Here is a 13,629-nt window from a genome sequence, read left to right on the forward strand (position 1 = left end):
CTTTCTTTCATAGAAAAGAGGAAAATTTTTACTTCCTTTTTATTATAAACATTTTTACAGAAATAAAATGGAAGATATCATATACCCAGTATTTAAAATTTACAGTTAGTAAGATTTTATCAAATTTATTTCATCTAACTTATTTTTCACTGTGGTATTTTAAAGTAAGTTGCAGACAGTATAACAGTTCACTCCTAAATATTTTGATATACATCTCTCAATTTAAGAGAATTTTTAAATGAAAACTTCTTAAATAAGTTAGTGAATTCAAATTGTCATTTATCTTTTTAGTTGCACATGAAGAAATGTTGAATCAATTTACATATAATTAGACATTTTTCATTGAAAGTAGACCAAAGTTTGTCCAGATTTAATTCTAGCATTTTTAATAGAGAAAGATCTCAAAGAACGTATCTTTTTTCTCTTAATATTTATTCCTCTACATGTTTCCCATGAGGTGCACCTTCACAAATTTTAGATGTTATATAAGTTTACATCTAGATCATTTACTCTTTTTATGTTTAACTCTCAAGGTGTGTTACTGATTGCCAGTTGCTTGTCTTTGACGACTTTATTCTGTCCACATGGAATGTCTCTTTACTTCCTCCTTTACACATCTAATTCCTACTCCTTTAATTTTAAGGTTACTTGTCCATAAAGCTTTCTCTGATTCCACTGTGATGAATTAAGATGCTTTTTTTCAGTGGTTCCACAATTGTGATACTTCTGTTGTTAAACTCAGACACCATCTGAGGGGTGTCTACTTCCTATACTATTAGATAATCATTTCCATGGAGTAAGGATAGAACCTGATTCATTTCTTCCAGTGCTCACTACAGAAGCAACACACTGTAGGCACATAATATATTTGTTGAACTGTTAAAGGGACACTACAGATAATCATGTTAGACTAGATAATTTCTAAGACATCTTCCAGCTCAAAATTTCATGAGACTTCATAAAAGATAATTCATTTAACTCTCATAGATAACAATCTTTATAAATACCTTCATGGTAATGTTGTCCCTCATTAGTAGACTTAAATGTCTGAGACATCAGGGTCAGTGTTCTTTAAAGATAACATTAGTGATTTCCTTTCCTGACATTATTAGCCTAGCCATTCAGAAAACTCTTTCCTAGTGCAAGACATCTACAAAGGCTGAATTAATATAAAAATTTTCTTGCTTAAAACATGGCTTAGGGAGGGAGGCTCAAGAGGGAGGGGGTACATATATATATGACTGATTTGTGTTGTTGTATGGCAAAAACCAACACAAAGCAATTTTCCTCCACTTAAATTTTCTTTAAATATGGTTTATGGCTACAAATTTAAAAATATGAGGCCAGAAAATATTCCACAGGATCAGCAATCACCACACTGGGGCTTACACTAGAGGCCTCTACTGATTTGTTGGCTTAAAAATGGATTTTGATGGTATTCTGATTAAAAAAAAATTAGTCTGAGACCTGATGAAGTAGGAAGCTATACTGGAAACTCCTGTATAAGGTCAGGATTCCCAAAAGATGAATCACTTAGTGGGTGAACAAAACACAAAAGAATCCTTTAGAAAGAGACTGGCTGTTTCACTGCTGGCTGCATTTAGAGGTGGAACAGGTAACAGTAAGAAAAAGATTCTTCTCTGAAAATTTCTAACCACAAGCTCACACTTAGGTGTGGTCTAATACATGGTCTTAGTTTAAAGTGGAGTTATATCAATAGTTCTACTAGGCACCTTGCAGAAAACAGAAATTTTCTCTAGAAGAATGGATATTAAATGAGGATCTCATAAATCCTTTATCATAAGTCATTAGATACACAAGGAAATAAGCCCCCATGTGTGGTAGTCAGTATTGACAAGCAAAGTCTGTGGTTATCTTAATATCAAATGCAGAATATAAAATATGTCTAGTGAGAAAAAAAGAAAGAGATTAAAATTATATTTAAGATAAAAAAATCAAAATTAAATAGACTTCAAAACTGAAAAATAGAATAATAAAAATTAATTTAATGGATGGATTAAAGAGCCTTTAGACAAAGCTTGAAAAAGAGTTGATGAATTGGAAAATATATTTGAAGAAATTACCAAAACAGCAGTAGAAAAACAAAGAAAAGGAAAACATGCAAGATACAAAGGGTAATGGAGAAAACAGGAAAATGAGGAAGAGCAAATTTTCAAAGACAAAATAACAAAACATTCCCACCACTGAAGAAAGACACAGATCCTTAGGCTCCAGAAATCAAGTGAACCCATACCTAGACACACTGTGAAACTGCAGAACCTCAAAATCAAAGAGAAACTCTGAAAAGGAGCTAATAAGAAAAATTAATGACCAACAAAATTTGCCAACAATAACAATGGAAGCCACAGTGGAAAAATAAAATCTTTAGGAGCTAAAGAAAATAATTCTCATCCAAAGATCATTAGCCCAGAAAAAATATCTCTGAAGATTGAGATTGAAATTAATACCTTGTCAAACAAACAAAAATACAAAGTTCACTATGTGTTCATGAGTGCTCCCTCGCTTCAGTTGTGTCCAACTCTTTGCAGTCCTAGGGACTGTAGTCTGCCAGGCTCCTCTGTCCACAGGATTTTCCCAGCAAGAATACTGGAGTAGGTTGCCATGCCCTCCTCCAGGGGATCTTCCTGACCCAGGGATCGACCCTTGCATCTGCCCATGGATTCTTTACCATTGAATCACTAGGGAAACCCAGAAGCAGTGATACTACTTATAGTATCATTATAAGTAAATTCCAGTGTAAGGAAATCTCTTAAAAAGATGTATTTTAGGAAAAAGAAAAATTATACAAACTTACACTTAATATAAAACTGTATGATAGCATATAATTTGGAAGCAGTTAAGGTATTTCAAAATGCTTACACTATTTGATAGAGGGAAGTTATTGATAACTTTAAACTTTCTTTAATATAACATGAAAAATTCTAGGCTAATCACTAAAGAATTAAATATAACATATACCTTCCAAACTAGTAGGGGGAGGGAGGATGAAATAAGGAAAAAAGTCTCAATCAATTCAAAAGAAGCCAACAGAAGGTGGAAGTAGAGAATGGAAGGAATTATAGGAAGAGCTGGTAAAATGAAAAGCCCAGACAGACGGTAAATTCAAATACAGGGTATTCATAATCATAATTAATGCAATTGGCTAAATTCTTTAATTATAGACAAAGTCTATCAAAATGGATAAGAAAAATCCCACCTGTGTCTTGTTTATAAATGAAACTCCCAAAGTATAAGTACACAGAGAAGTTTAATAAATAAATAGGAAAAGATAAGGAATTGCTTAACAGAGTTAGAGTGTCAGTTTTGCAAAATGAAAAATTTCCGGCTATTGGTTTATCATAACAATGTGAATATACTTAACATTACTGAGCTGTATGCTTAAAATACTTAAGATGATTAATTTAATATTATGCACATTGTACCATAATTAAAGATTTTTAAGGATAGGAAAAGGTGTGCAAGGCAAATATCAAACAAGAGAGAAAGAACTACGTTATTTTTTAAATATTGTTATTTTAATATAATAATTTTAGTATTTAGTTAGTATTTAAAGCAAAAGTAAAAAAATAAAAATAAAAAAATTAAGCAAAAGTAAACTAGAAACAAAGAAAGATGCTTCATATCAATAGAAGGTTTGACTTACCGGGAAATATAACATTTCTCAATTTGTATATACCCAATAACATATTTTCCAAATATATGAAGCAAAAATTTTATCATCATTGTAGGCTATTTTAAGATATATATATCAGAAAAGAATAAGTCAAATAGATGAGAAATCATAGATACAGAATACATGAGCCACACAACCAATAAGCTTAACCCAGTGGATACTATAAAACACTATGCTCAGAAACTGAACAGTACACATTCTTTTGAAAACCACATGAAACATTTATCGAAACTGACCGCAACAGAAGCCAGTAAGTCTCAGCACATTTTCGAAAATTAATATCATGCAGACCACGTTCTCTGATCATAACCAACTGCGAAATCAATCACACGTCTTTTTAAAGCACAGCTTTAAGGACATCATCTAGTGCATGCAGATTTAGGGAACTCGGTAAACAACACCTCTCTGTTTTTAAAAAAATGTCTCTGAATACAGTCAACTATCAAGACAAGGCATTTCCCTATTTACAACATTGTAATTTTCATACTACTCAATTCAATACATGACTTTATCCAATGGCCCTAATGAGAGCTGTGAGTGACCACCAGACCCCAAGGAACACAAGCCACAGGTCCCCAGCTGCAACAGCAGAGACGCCTGAGACCACCAACATCACCACAAACTCGTCAGCAGCTTTGTTTTTACAGTTTACCACTTGGAACTAATTGAAAAATTATATAAGGAGTCGGCAGATGAAGATAAAATAATCACTTTATTGAGAAGAAAGTTTTTGGAGAACATAGTCTATGTATGCATCAGTCAGCTTGCCTATTGACTCCTTTGAATTTTACCTACTAAAACTGCAGATGAACACCTTGAAGCTCCTTGAAGCTGACTGCACAGTCAAGGGCAAAACAATATGCATGCTCTCTGCAAACAGACAGATCACAAAGACAGGTGTGAGGAAGAGGCTGGCATATACATGCCTGGTCTATTCCCAAACTCACAAACCAGGCAAGTCACTCATCCACAGGGAGGGAAGAGATGATGGTGAAAGAGATGAAAATAGCGTTATTCTGCCACACACCTCTCCACACACAAACATGGAATAACTGATGAGAAGCTCCCTAATACTCAATAAGGAGATTTGCAATCTTTGTGAGGATCTGGGTGGGACACATGGGGGACACAGTTTCTTCAGCATCTTTACCTCCTTCCTGGAGCTGGGCTGTGATGTTGAGTTCACACTGTACTTTAGCTCTCAGCACAAGGACAATCTGCTCCTCTATAGTGATAGTGCCATCAGAATCCAGCTGTAGATATGAACAAAATACAAACAGAGAAAAACATGCCACTATTTTTTTTAAGCCATGACACAATCTTTCATTATTTCACCTTCTAATTAAAAATTACTTTGATATCAAGCTACCTTGATATAGTTCTTTATAGAACTAGTTCTAAAGAAGTAGTTCTTCATCTGAATCAAAATTCAAAATCCATCAATGTTTAAGATTTTAGAATAATCATATTTTACCTGCTTAGCCTAAAGAAAAAAAACCCATTTTTTAAAAATTAAAAAGCTATAGAAATTTTTAATTAGGTAACCCTATATAATATAATCAGAAAAAATAATAAACATATTGAAAATTTCCTGGAATGTTACAAAGACCCAGAATGTTATTAGTCCTCTTATAATATGTCAATTATGGCACATAAAAAGGAGAAATGGACTAAAAGATTCTGTTTAGCTCTACTGAAAAATTACCAGTGAAACTGGACAATCATTCCATGTTTTGGGGTTTTGGTTTACTCATCTATGAAATAAGAGAGTTACTCCAAATGGTTTCTAGTTAATTTTTGCCTTTTTCCCTCCAGTTTTATTGAGATATTACTTAAAGACAACATAAATTAAGTTTACAGTGTACTATGTAGTGATTTGATACATTTATATATTGTGAAATGACTACCACAATAAGATTAGCTAACACCTCCTCCCCCCCATAATTACCTTTAACGTGTGTGTGATGATAACATTTAAGATCTACTCTCTCAACAATCTTTTGAGTATATAATAAAGTACTGTTAATTATAGTCACCATATTATACACTAGATCCCCAGAACTCAGTCACCTTATAGCTAGAAGTTTGAACCCTCTGACCAATGTCCCCTCATTTCCTCCACTCCCCAAGCCCTGGCTGCCACTATTCTACTCTCTCTGAGTTCAGCCTTTTCAGGTTCCATACAAATGAGAACATACAGTATTTGTCTCTTACTTATTTCACTAAGCATAATGGCTTTAAAGTCAATCCATGTTGCACAAAAGGCAAGACTTCCCTCCTCTTTATGGATGGATCATATTCCTCTGTGTGTGTGCATCACATTTTCTTCATTCATTCATCCCTTCATGGACTCTCAGATTTTTCCCATGTCTTGGCAATTGTAAACAATGCTGCAATAAACAAGAGGGTACAGACACCTAACCTTTGAGATAGTGATTTCATTCCCTTTGGGTATTATCTGGAAGTGAGACTGCCAGATCACACAATAGCTCTATTTTTATTTTTTGAGGAACTTATACTTTTTCCAGAGTAGTTTTACAAATTTACATTCCCACCAATAGTGCACAAGCGTTCCCTTTTCTCCTCATCCTCTCCAAATCTTGTCTTTTGTCTTTTTGATGATAGCCATTCTAACAAGTGTGAGGTGGATACCTCATTGTGCTTTTGAGGTATACTGCCCTCATTATTAGTGATGTTGAGAATCTTTTCATGTACCTATTATTTCTTTTGCTGTGCAGAAGCTTTTTAGACTGAGGTCATCCCAGTTGTTTATTTTCTGTTTTGTTGCTTGCATTTTGACGTTATATCCAAAAAATAACTACCAAGATCAATGTCAAGAAAATTTACCCCTGTTTCCTTCTAGTAAGTTTAGAGTCTTAAATTTAAGTCATTAATCCATTTGGAGTTAATTTTTGTGAGTAGTATAAAATGGGGGTCTAATTTTATTCATTTTATATGAATCCCATTTTCCTAACACCATTTATTGAAGAGACTGTCTTTCCCCAGTAGGTATTCATGGCTCTCTTGTCAAAAAGTTATTTCTGGGCTCTTGATTCTGCTCTATTGGTCTATGTGTCTGTTTTTATGCCAGAATTCTGCAGTTTTGATTACTGTAGTTTTGTAATAAAGCTTGAAATCAGGTAATAGAGTAGATTAGTAAATAGGTATATAGCCTTAAATATTTCTGCATAGTATTCATGGGCTTCCCCATGGCTAGAGGTAAAGAATCTGCCTGCCAACACAAGAGACACAAGTTTGATCCCTGGGTCTCAAAGATCCCCTGGAGAAGGAAAAGGCAACCCACTCCAGTATTCTTGCCTGGGAAATCCCATGGACAGAGGAGTCTGATGAGCAAAGTCCATGGGGTTGCCAAGAGTCGGATACAACTTAGCGAGTATACAACCCACATTTATTTTAACGTGAAAGGAGAAAATAATCAAAACTAACTTTTTGGATTGAAATACACACCATAATTTAGCTAATAGACTAACACAATGCAGATTGTGAGTTAAAGGCAGCTACACTAAAAGTTTGCCATAAAATCTAACTTATCAAAAACAGAGAACAATATGGAAAGAGATGAGTCACCTGAGTGGGCAGGGAGGAAAATCTGACTTCTTCCAATATTCTCTAGAAATAGTCAGGCACCATTCAAATTGTTTTGGTTTTTTGTTTTGTTTTTCCTGGCTGTTTTTCCAATTCAATAGTTACTTTCTTTTACTTTAATTCCAGAAAACACTGGGTAACCTATGACCAAGTTTCAGAACTATAAATTTGATTGAGAGAAATCTGACCTCAATTATTAAACATGAACATTTCAAATCACACTGTGTACTGTTCTTACCTGAACACATTTGTTTTTGTTTCCTTTTGTACAGATGTAGCATTTTTACTGGGATAATCTTTTCAGGAACAAAATCCTCATGTAAACTACAGCTTCTAAAGATAATTTTGTTCTAAAAAAAAAAATGTGGCCGGTTTAACCAGGAGGTAAGTTTGATTAGCATGTGCTGATGATCTGTTAAATTGATCTTTATTTGTTTCATCAAGTGAAAGTAAGAAAATGTTCATCTTTTACATTGTTTTCTCTTCTACCTATGTTACAGAAACACATGTTCTTTACCATAAAGGGACACTATTATTCACAGTGTATTTAAACCAAAAGAGCAGTTTTCATATTCAGTGTCTGTTACTCCAAAAGCAACAACTACATCCAAAACAAAGCAGTACATTTAGAAAAATACATTTTAGCAATGTTTCCTGTGCAAATGATCATTTGTAATAGGGAAGAACACATCTGACTCCATAGTGGATCTCTTTTTCTTTAACCTTTGTGTTCTGTTGCCTATGCTTAGTCAAGCTGGTTCTGCACCTTTTGTGAAAGAATGCTGCGTACAGCCTAAAATATTAATATATAGGATAGCCCAATCTCAAGACTCTGACCTTTAAAGATATAACACTCTTCCATTCATATAGTGACAAAAAGTTGCAGTTAAAGGATTAAAAGAATATGTTTATTGAATTCTGTTTGTCAGTTACTAAGACAGGAGAGTTCTAGAAACACCCAACTCTTTTAGATATATGCTTTGCCAGTAGCTCTCTTCTCCCTAGCTTTGTGACCAGATGTGCGTTCCACTGCGTAATTCGTACCCAGAGCAGGCACCTCTGCCCCTTAGAATAGAATGACATTTTTAAAATTAAAACTGGAATAAATAATTAGAGACTTGGGTTCCCTAGGGGCTCAAAAAAGATTTTCTTGGAATGAAAGAAATACAAATTACCTTAGTCAATGGAGTGATACCACTCCAAAGGTGGTACCTTATGGAGAAGCTACCACCCAAAGCCACCATGCTAATTGTCACACGGGATTTCAAACTGCTTACTACTTCTCCATGGGGTTGGCCAAGACTTTGTCAGGCTTGCATCCCAGTCTGAGGTCTCCTTGTGCAACCCTGCTTCCTCACCCAGTTATCTTTCTCAGGCATTACCCTCCAATAAGCATGTATACCCCTATTCTCAGTCTGTTTCCAGGAGGATTCACTAACAGTAAAGAAAAACTACAGACATTAATACAGTTGTCCTCATTACCATGTGAAAATCTGACTGGGAAATGTATTGCTGGGCTCTGCAATGATGCTGGATGCATGAATTCATGGCCTCTGAACTGATCTGAGGGAAAGGAGGGGGTGCGGGGTAGCTTCACCAACTAAAGACCACAGAGTTATTTAAAATAATTGAAAGAACTGGCCTATGTTATCTATTTTGTAATGTGATCCAGTGTTCCCCAGGTACTAAGCATTTATTATACACAAGCCAGAAGCTAACTCTGCTTAGATGAGTTCCCTCTGTTGTTCCATCAAAATATCAAAACTTTTAAATATATGTCTTGGCTGGGAATGAAGAAACTGAACACCAAACAAGGTGTCAATGTGTCTATGCAAATCTCTTTAATGTAACCTTCAAATTTTGTTTAAAGTGCCAAAAATGTAAATATTATCACAAACTGTCATTTTACATAACTCAATCTATAAACATAAATGGAAATCATTGTTAAGCAACGGGTCTCAACCAGAGGCAATTCTGCCTCCCAAAGGACCATGGGCAGTATCTGGACACATTTTTGGTCGTCACAGCCAGGCAAGGGTTGGGGGTTGCAACTGGACCTAGTGTAAAGAGGACAGAGATTTTACTAAATATTCTACAATGGACAAGTCAGTTCCCATAACAAAGACTTACATGGCCCAAAATGTTGAGAAATTTTGACTTAAAATTATAGAAAAAGTGTTCAATGTCCTGAGTTTTCTAAAGCTAAAAGGAAATATCCTTCCCATGGTAGCACAGTGATTTTTTTTCTTTGTTGTGTTAAACAATGTCTCTCCATTTCCTTATAAAAATTAATCTGGGACATTGAATAAAATAAATGGTTAGAGGTCATTTGCCCCTTATATAAGCAAGCTGCGTTTTCAAGCACATTATCCAAATACCTTATGAGACAGAAACATTAGTGACCACCCAAGTTCTATCACTGTCACCAAATTCTTCGTTTTTTTCATTCTTTCACATTCTTTCTGTTATCTGGGTGAAATTTTTCAGGTTTGAGCATACCCTACTTTTGAGCATTCATTGACAATTTTATTGCTCAATGACAGCGTACCTCGTTTGATTTTTTTTTTAACAGATTTATTTCACATGAACTATTCTGGTCATATCAGCAGGGCAAAACACACACACACACACACAAACAAACTGCACGTTTAGAATAACTGAAATTTAAACTGGCCGTTTGAAAGCCAAGAACATAGTATTAAGTTTAGACAGTATCCGTGCATAAATTAATACCTTAATTTTCTCACGGGGAAAGAATTAAAAAAAAAAACAACTAACTAATTTGGGGCTTTATTTGACGGTCAAAATGCGCCCCCTTCCGAACAAAAGAGAGAAATAACATTGGGCTCTTAAACTGCATTCCACTCGACACTACAAGCATCTCTTTCTAGCTCGTCTGAAAAGCTGAGTGTAAATCCTACATTTTATTTGATTCAAAACAATGTGAGGATGAATTATGACTTGTACATTAGAGAGGCTCCTTTGTGAAAGATAACCCAGAAACTCTCTGAAGGATACTAGCAGTCCGAAAATGACAATTGCCACTTATTCTAAAAACGAACTCAGCTTTAACAAGTTACGTATATTTTTCTATCTAGTTTCCTCTCTTTGATGATGCATGATTCTGTATTAGCGAGATCCAGTTATCCTTTCAGGCAGTAGTCACAAACAATCCTAGAAATTTAAGTTCTCAAAACGGACGGTAAATTGCCAGCAGACAAAAAACAATTTAATTAAACGGGGAAGCAAGAAGTCTAACAGTAAGAAAAGTTCCTCACCTCTCAATCTCACTCTACTGATCCAGAAAGCCGTGGTTCCTAAAAATCCTCTGACTTAGCAGATGCCAAGATGCTGGCCGGAATACCACCCCAGGACATCATTCGCCTAAAGTATATCTCTGCAGCCTGTCACTATATGCCTGTCAAACCTTGCCGGGTGCACCTCTGTGTGTGCGTGTCTGTCTGTCTGCCTCTGTGTGCGTTAGTGCGTGGATGTGTAAGGATTTGCGCACTTTGGTCTCAGCCAAGTCCCGGCGTGCGGCCCTAACGCCGGGTTCTGGCGGGTGGTTCCGGGAAGCAGGTACCTCGGGGCACTGGCTCTTACCTGGGCTCCGGCGAGAATGCAGCAGCCGAGCAACAGCCACCCCCAGAAATGCAGCGAGGCCCCTGGCCCGGCCATACCCAGACCAGCCCGAGCCAGGAACTGGAACATTCTTCCCGGAGCCCGGGATAAGCTCCACACTCGCAACTTGGCCGGCGCGAGGCAAACTTGTGACTGGGAACGCGGCGCAACTGGGAGTCGGGTTCGAGGCTACCGGCCGGGAAGCCCTGGACCAGGCTGTCCGCACCGCGTGCGTTTGGGGTTGGGTCTTGCCTCTCGGAGGCTCGCGCCTTGGTCGGTACTTCCAGGCTGAGCTGCTCGAGTCCCGGCCTTAGCTCGCTGGCCCCGCGCCGGGTGGATGCGCGCGCGCCCCCCGCGCGGACGCTGGAGCGGCGGGAAGGCGCTTGCGCTTCTCTTCCGAGTCACTCCGTCCCGCAGCTCAAGGGAACCCGAGGGCGACGGCTGCAGAGCGCCGCTGCTGCCACCCGCAACTCGCACTGTCCCTGCCTCCCTCCACTCTGTCCCACGTTCCAATGCCCTGTCGCTATGGGCACCCTGGGTCGCTGAGAAGTGCCCGAACTTTCCCTCCTGTGCAGACGCGGGCTGACCACCAGCCGCTGAGACCCGAACAGCGTGGTTAAAGGTTTCGGAGGCCAGGTGCATTCCCCATCCACGACTCTAAGCTGAACAGTACCTACACCTCTGAAGTTCTGATTGCCTTTCTCTTTAACCACTGTACTAATACTGTGCCTGTGGGGCGCGGGGGCGGAGAGAGGTTCTACTCCAACAGAAATCTCTAGGTCAAAATTTTTTTGGATCTTTATATTTTGGGATCCAGACATTAAAAAAAACTAATATTCTTTAATATTTTTCTGTGTGTAAACACTTTCGTTTGAGACAAAGTCTTTTTCTTTATTTTTCTTAGAGGCATAATCTTCAAGATGCCAGAGACTTTGCTTCACAGACATTGAATTGAAGAATATTCAGTCTCCCAGCATCTGATAAAATTTGAAAAGAATGATTCCCATAGATGAAACACAAATTCATTCATGTCCTCTTGACAATAAGCGTCTGACGTGTTACCACTGGTTTTCATTTGAATGCCGAAGTGGAAACGGAGTTTGCTTTTGAAACGTAGATTGCTAACGACATGACCAGGTCTTTAGGACCCCGTGGACTGCAGCCTGTTAGGCTCCTCTGGCCATGGGATTTCCCAAGCAAGAATACTGGAGTGGGTTGCCATTTCCTCCTCCAAGGGATCTTCCCCACCCAGGGACAGAACCCAGGTCTCCTGGGTTTCCAGCATTGGCAGATGGATTCTTTACCACTGAGCCTTACTAATAATGACTGGACAGCTCTAAAATACTAGAAATAGATAACTTTTATTTCTAATTCTAGATATCTAAAAAAAGTTCACTCCTATCCTTTTTATTGCTTATAGTGCAGATAGGTGTTATAAACAATTTCATGTGCTTTTCTCCATCCATAGGATTTTCCAGGCAAGAATACTGGAGTGGGTTGCCATTTCCTTCTCAGCGGGATCTTCCCGACCTAGGGATCTAACCCAGGTCTCCCGCATTGCAGGCAGACTTCGGTCTGAGCCACGAGGGAAGTCCTTTTTTGAAATTAGCAAAATCTAAATCATACAACATATACACACACCTGCAAAATTACCAATAAAGTTCACTTTCCATTTATTCTATCAAAAATTTAAGGGGGGTACACTATTTTTCAAAACAGGACTCTCCATAGTCACTATTATCTAAAATCCTTGGTTTAATTAAATTTTTAAATAATTTATTTAGTTTTGGCTGTGCTGGGTATTCATTGCTGCACAGTCTTTAATTGTGGCAAGTAAAGGCTACTTACTCTCTAGTTGCAGTTCAAGGGCTTCTCATTGCAGTGGCTTCTCTTGTTTCAGAGCATGGGCTCTAGGGCACACAGACTTCAATAGTTGCAGCATGTGGGCTCAGTAGCTGCAGTTCCCAGGCTCTAGAGTACTGAATCAACAGTTGTGGTGTTTGGGCTTAGTTGCTCCGCAGCATAAGGGATCTTCCCTGTACCAGGGATTGAACCTGTATCTTCTGCATTAGCAGGCAGATTCTTTACCACTGAACCACCAAGGAAGCCCCTGGTTTGATTAAATTATTTAGAATTATTAACTCTTATACTACCCTACTCAAGCAAGAAAATAATACTTTGATGTGTCACAGTAATAAAACTGACAGCATTTAATAAGTGCTTTGCTACATTCCAGGCACTCTTCTACTCAAAATAATCTCTACAATTAACTCTGTGAGGTAGTATTACTGTTATCCATACTTAGAGATGAGGAAATAGACACCAAGTCACTTGCCCAAGGTCTAGATATTCTATCATGTGCCACTTTTGATCATCTGTTCTCATGTATGCAATAGTATTATTACAAATTTTGTTTCATATTCCTTGCTAAGTCACTTCAGTCATGTCCGACTCTGTGCAACCCCATAGACAGCAGCCCACCAGGCTCCACTGTCCCTGGGATTCTCCAGGCAAGAACACTGGAGTGGGTTGCTATTTCCTTCTCCAATGCATGAAAGTGAAAAGTGAAAGTGAAGTCGCTCAGTCGTGTCCAACCCTCAGCAACCCCAGCCTACCAGGCTCCTCCATCCATGGGATTCTCCAGGCAGGAGTACTGGAGTGGGGCACCATTGCCATATTCCTTAGGCATCACAAAACCAGAAACACTT

The 13,629-nt window shown here is 37.9% G+C and overlaps 1 protein-coding gene across 1 annotated transcript in view; it reads right to left on the minus strand.

The window, feature by feature from the left end:
* PTH2R (parathyroid hormone 2 receptor) overlaps positions 1-11,206 on the minus strand; it is a 95,147-nt gene extending 83,941 nt beyond the window's left edge. The window contains exons 1-2 of the mRNA XM_005676449.3: positions 10,904-11,206; positions 4,845-4,947 (exon numbers count right to left, since the gene is read on the minus strand). Coding sequence (XP_005676506.3) covers positions 4,845-4,947; positions 10,904-11,011 — 211 coding nt within the window. The 5' untranslated portion in view covers positions 11,012-11,206. The remainder of the gene's footprint in view (positions 1-4,844; positions 4,948-10,903) is intronic.

This window comes from Capra hircus, chromosome 2 (assembly GCF_001704415.2).
Source record: "Capra hircus breed San Clemente chromosome 2, ASM170441v1, whole genome shotgun sequence".
Lineage (NCBI taxonomy): Eukaryota > Metazoa > Chordata > Mammalia > Artiodactyla > Bovidae > Capra > Capra hircus.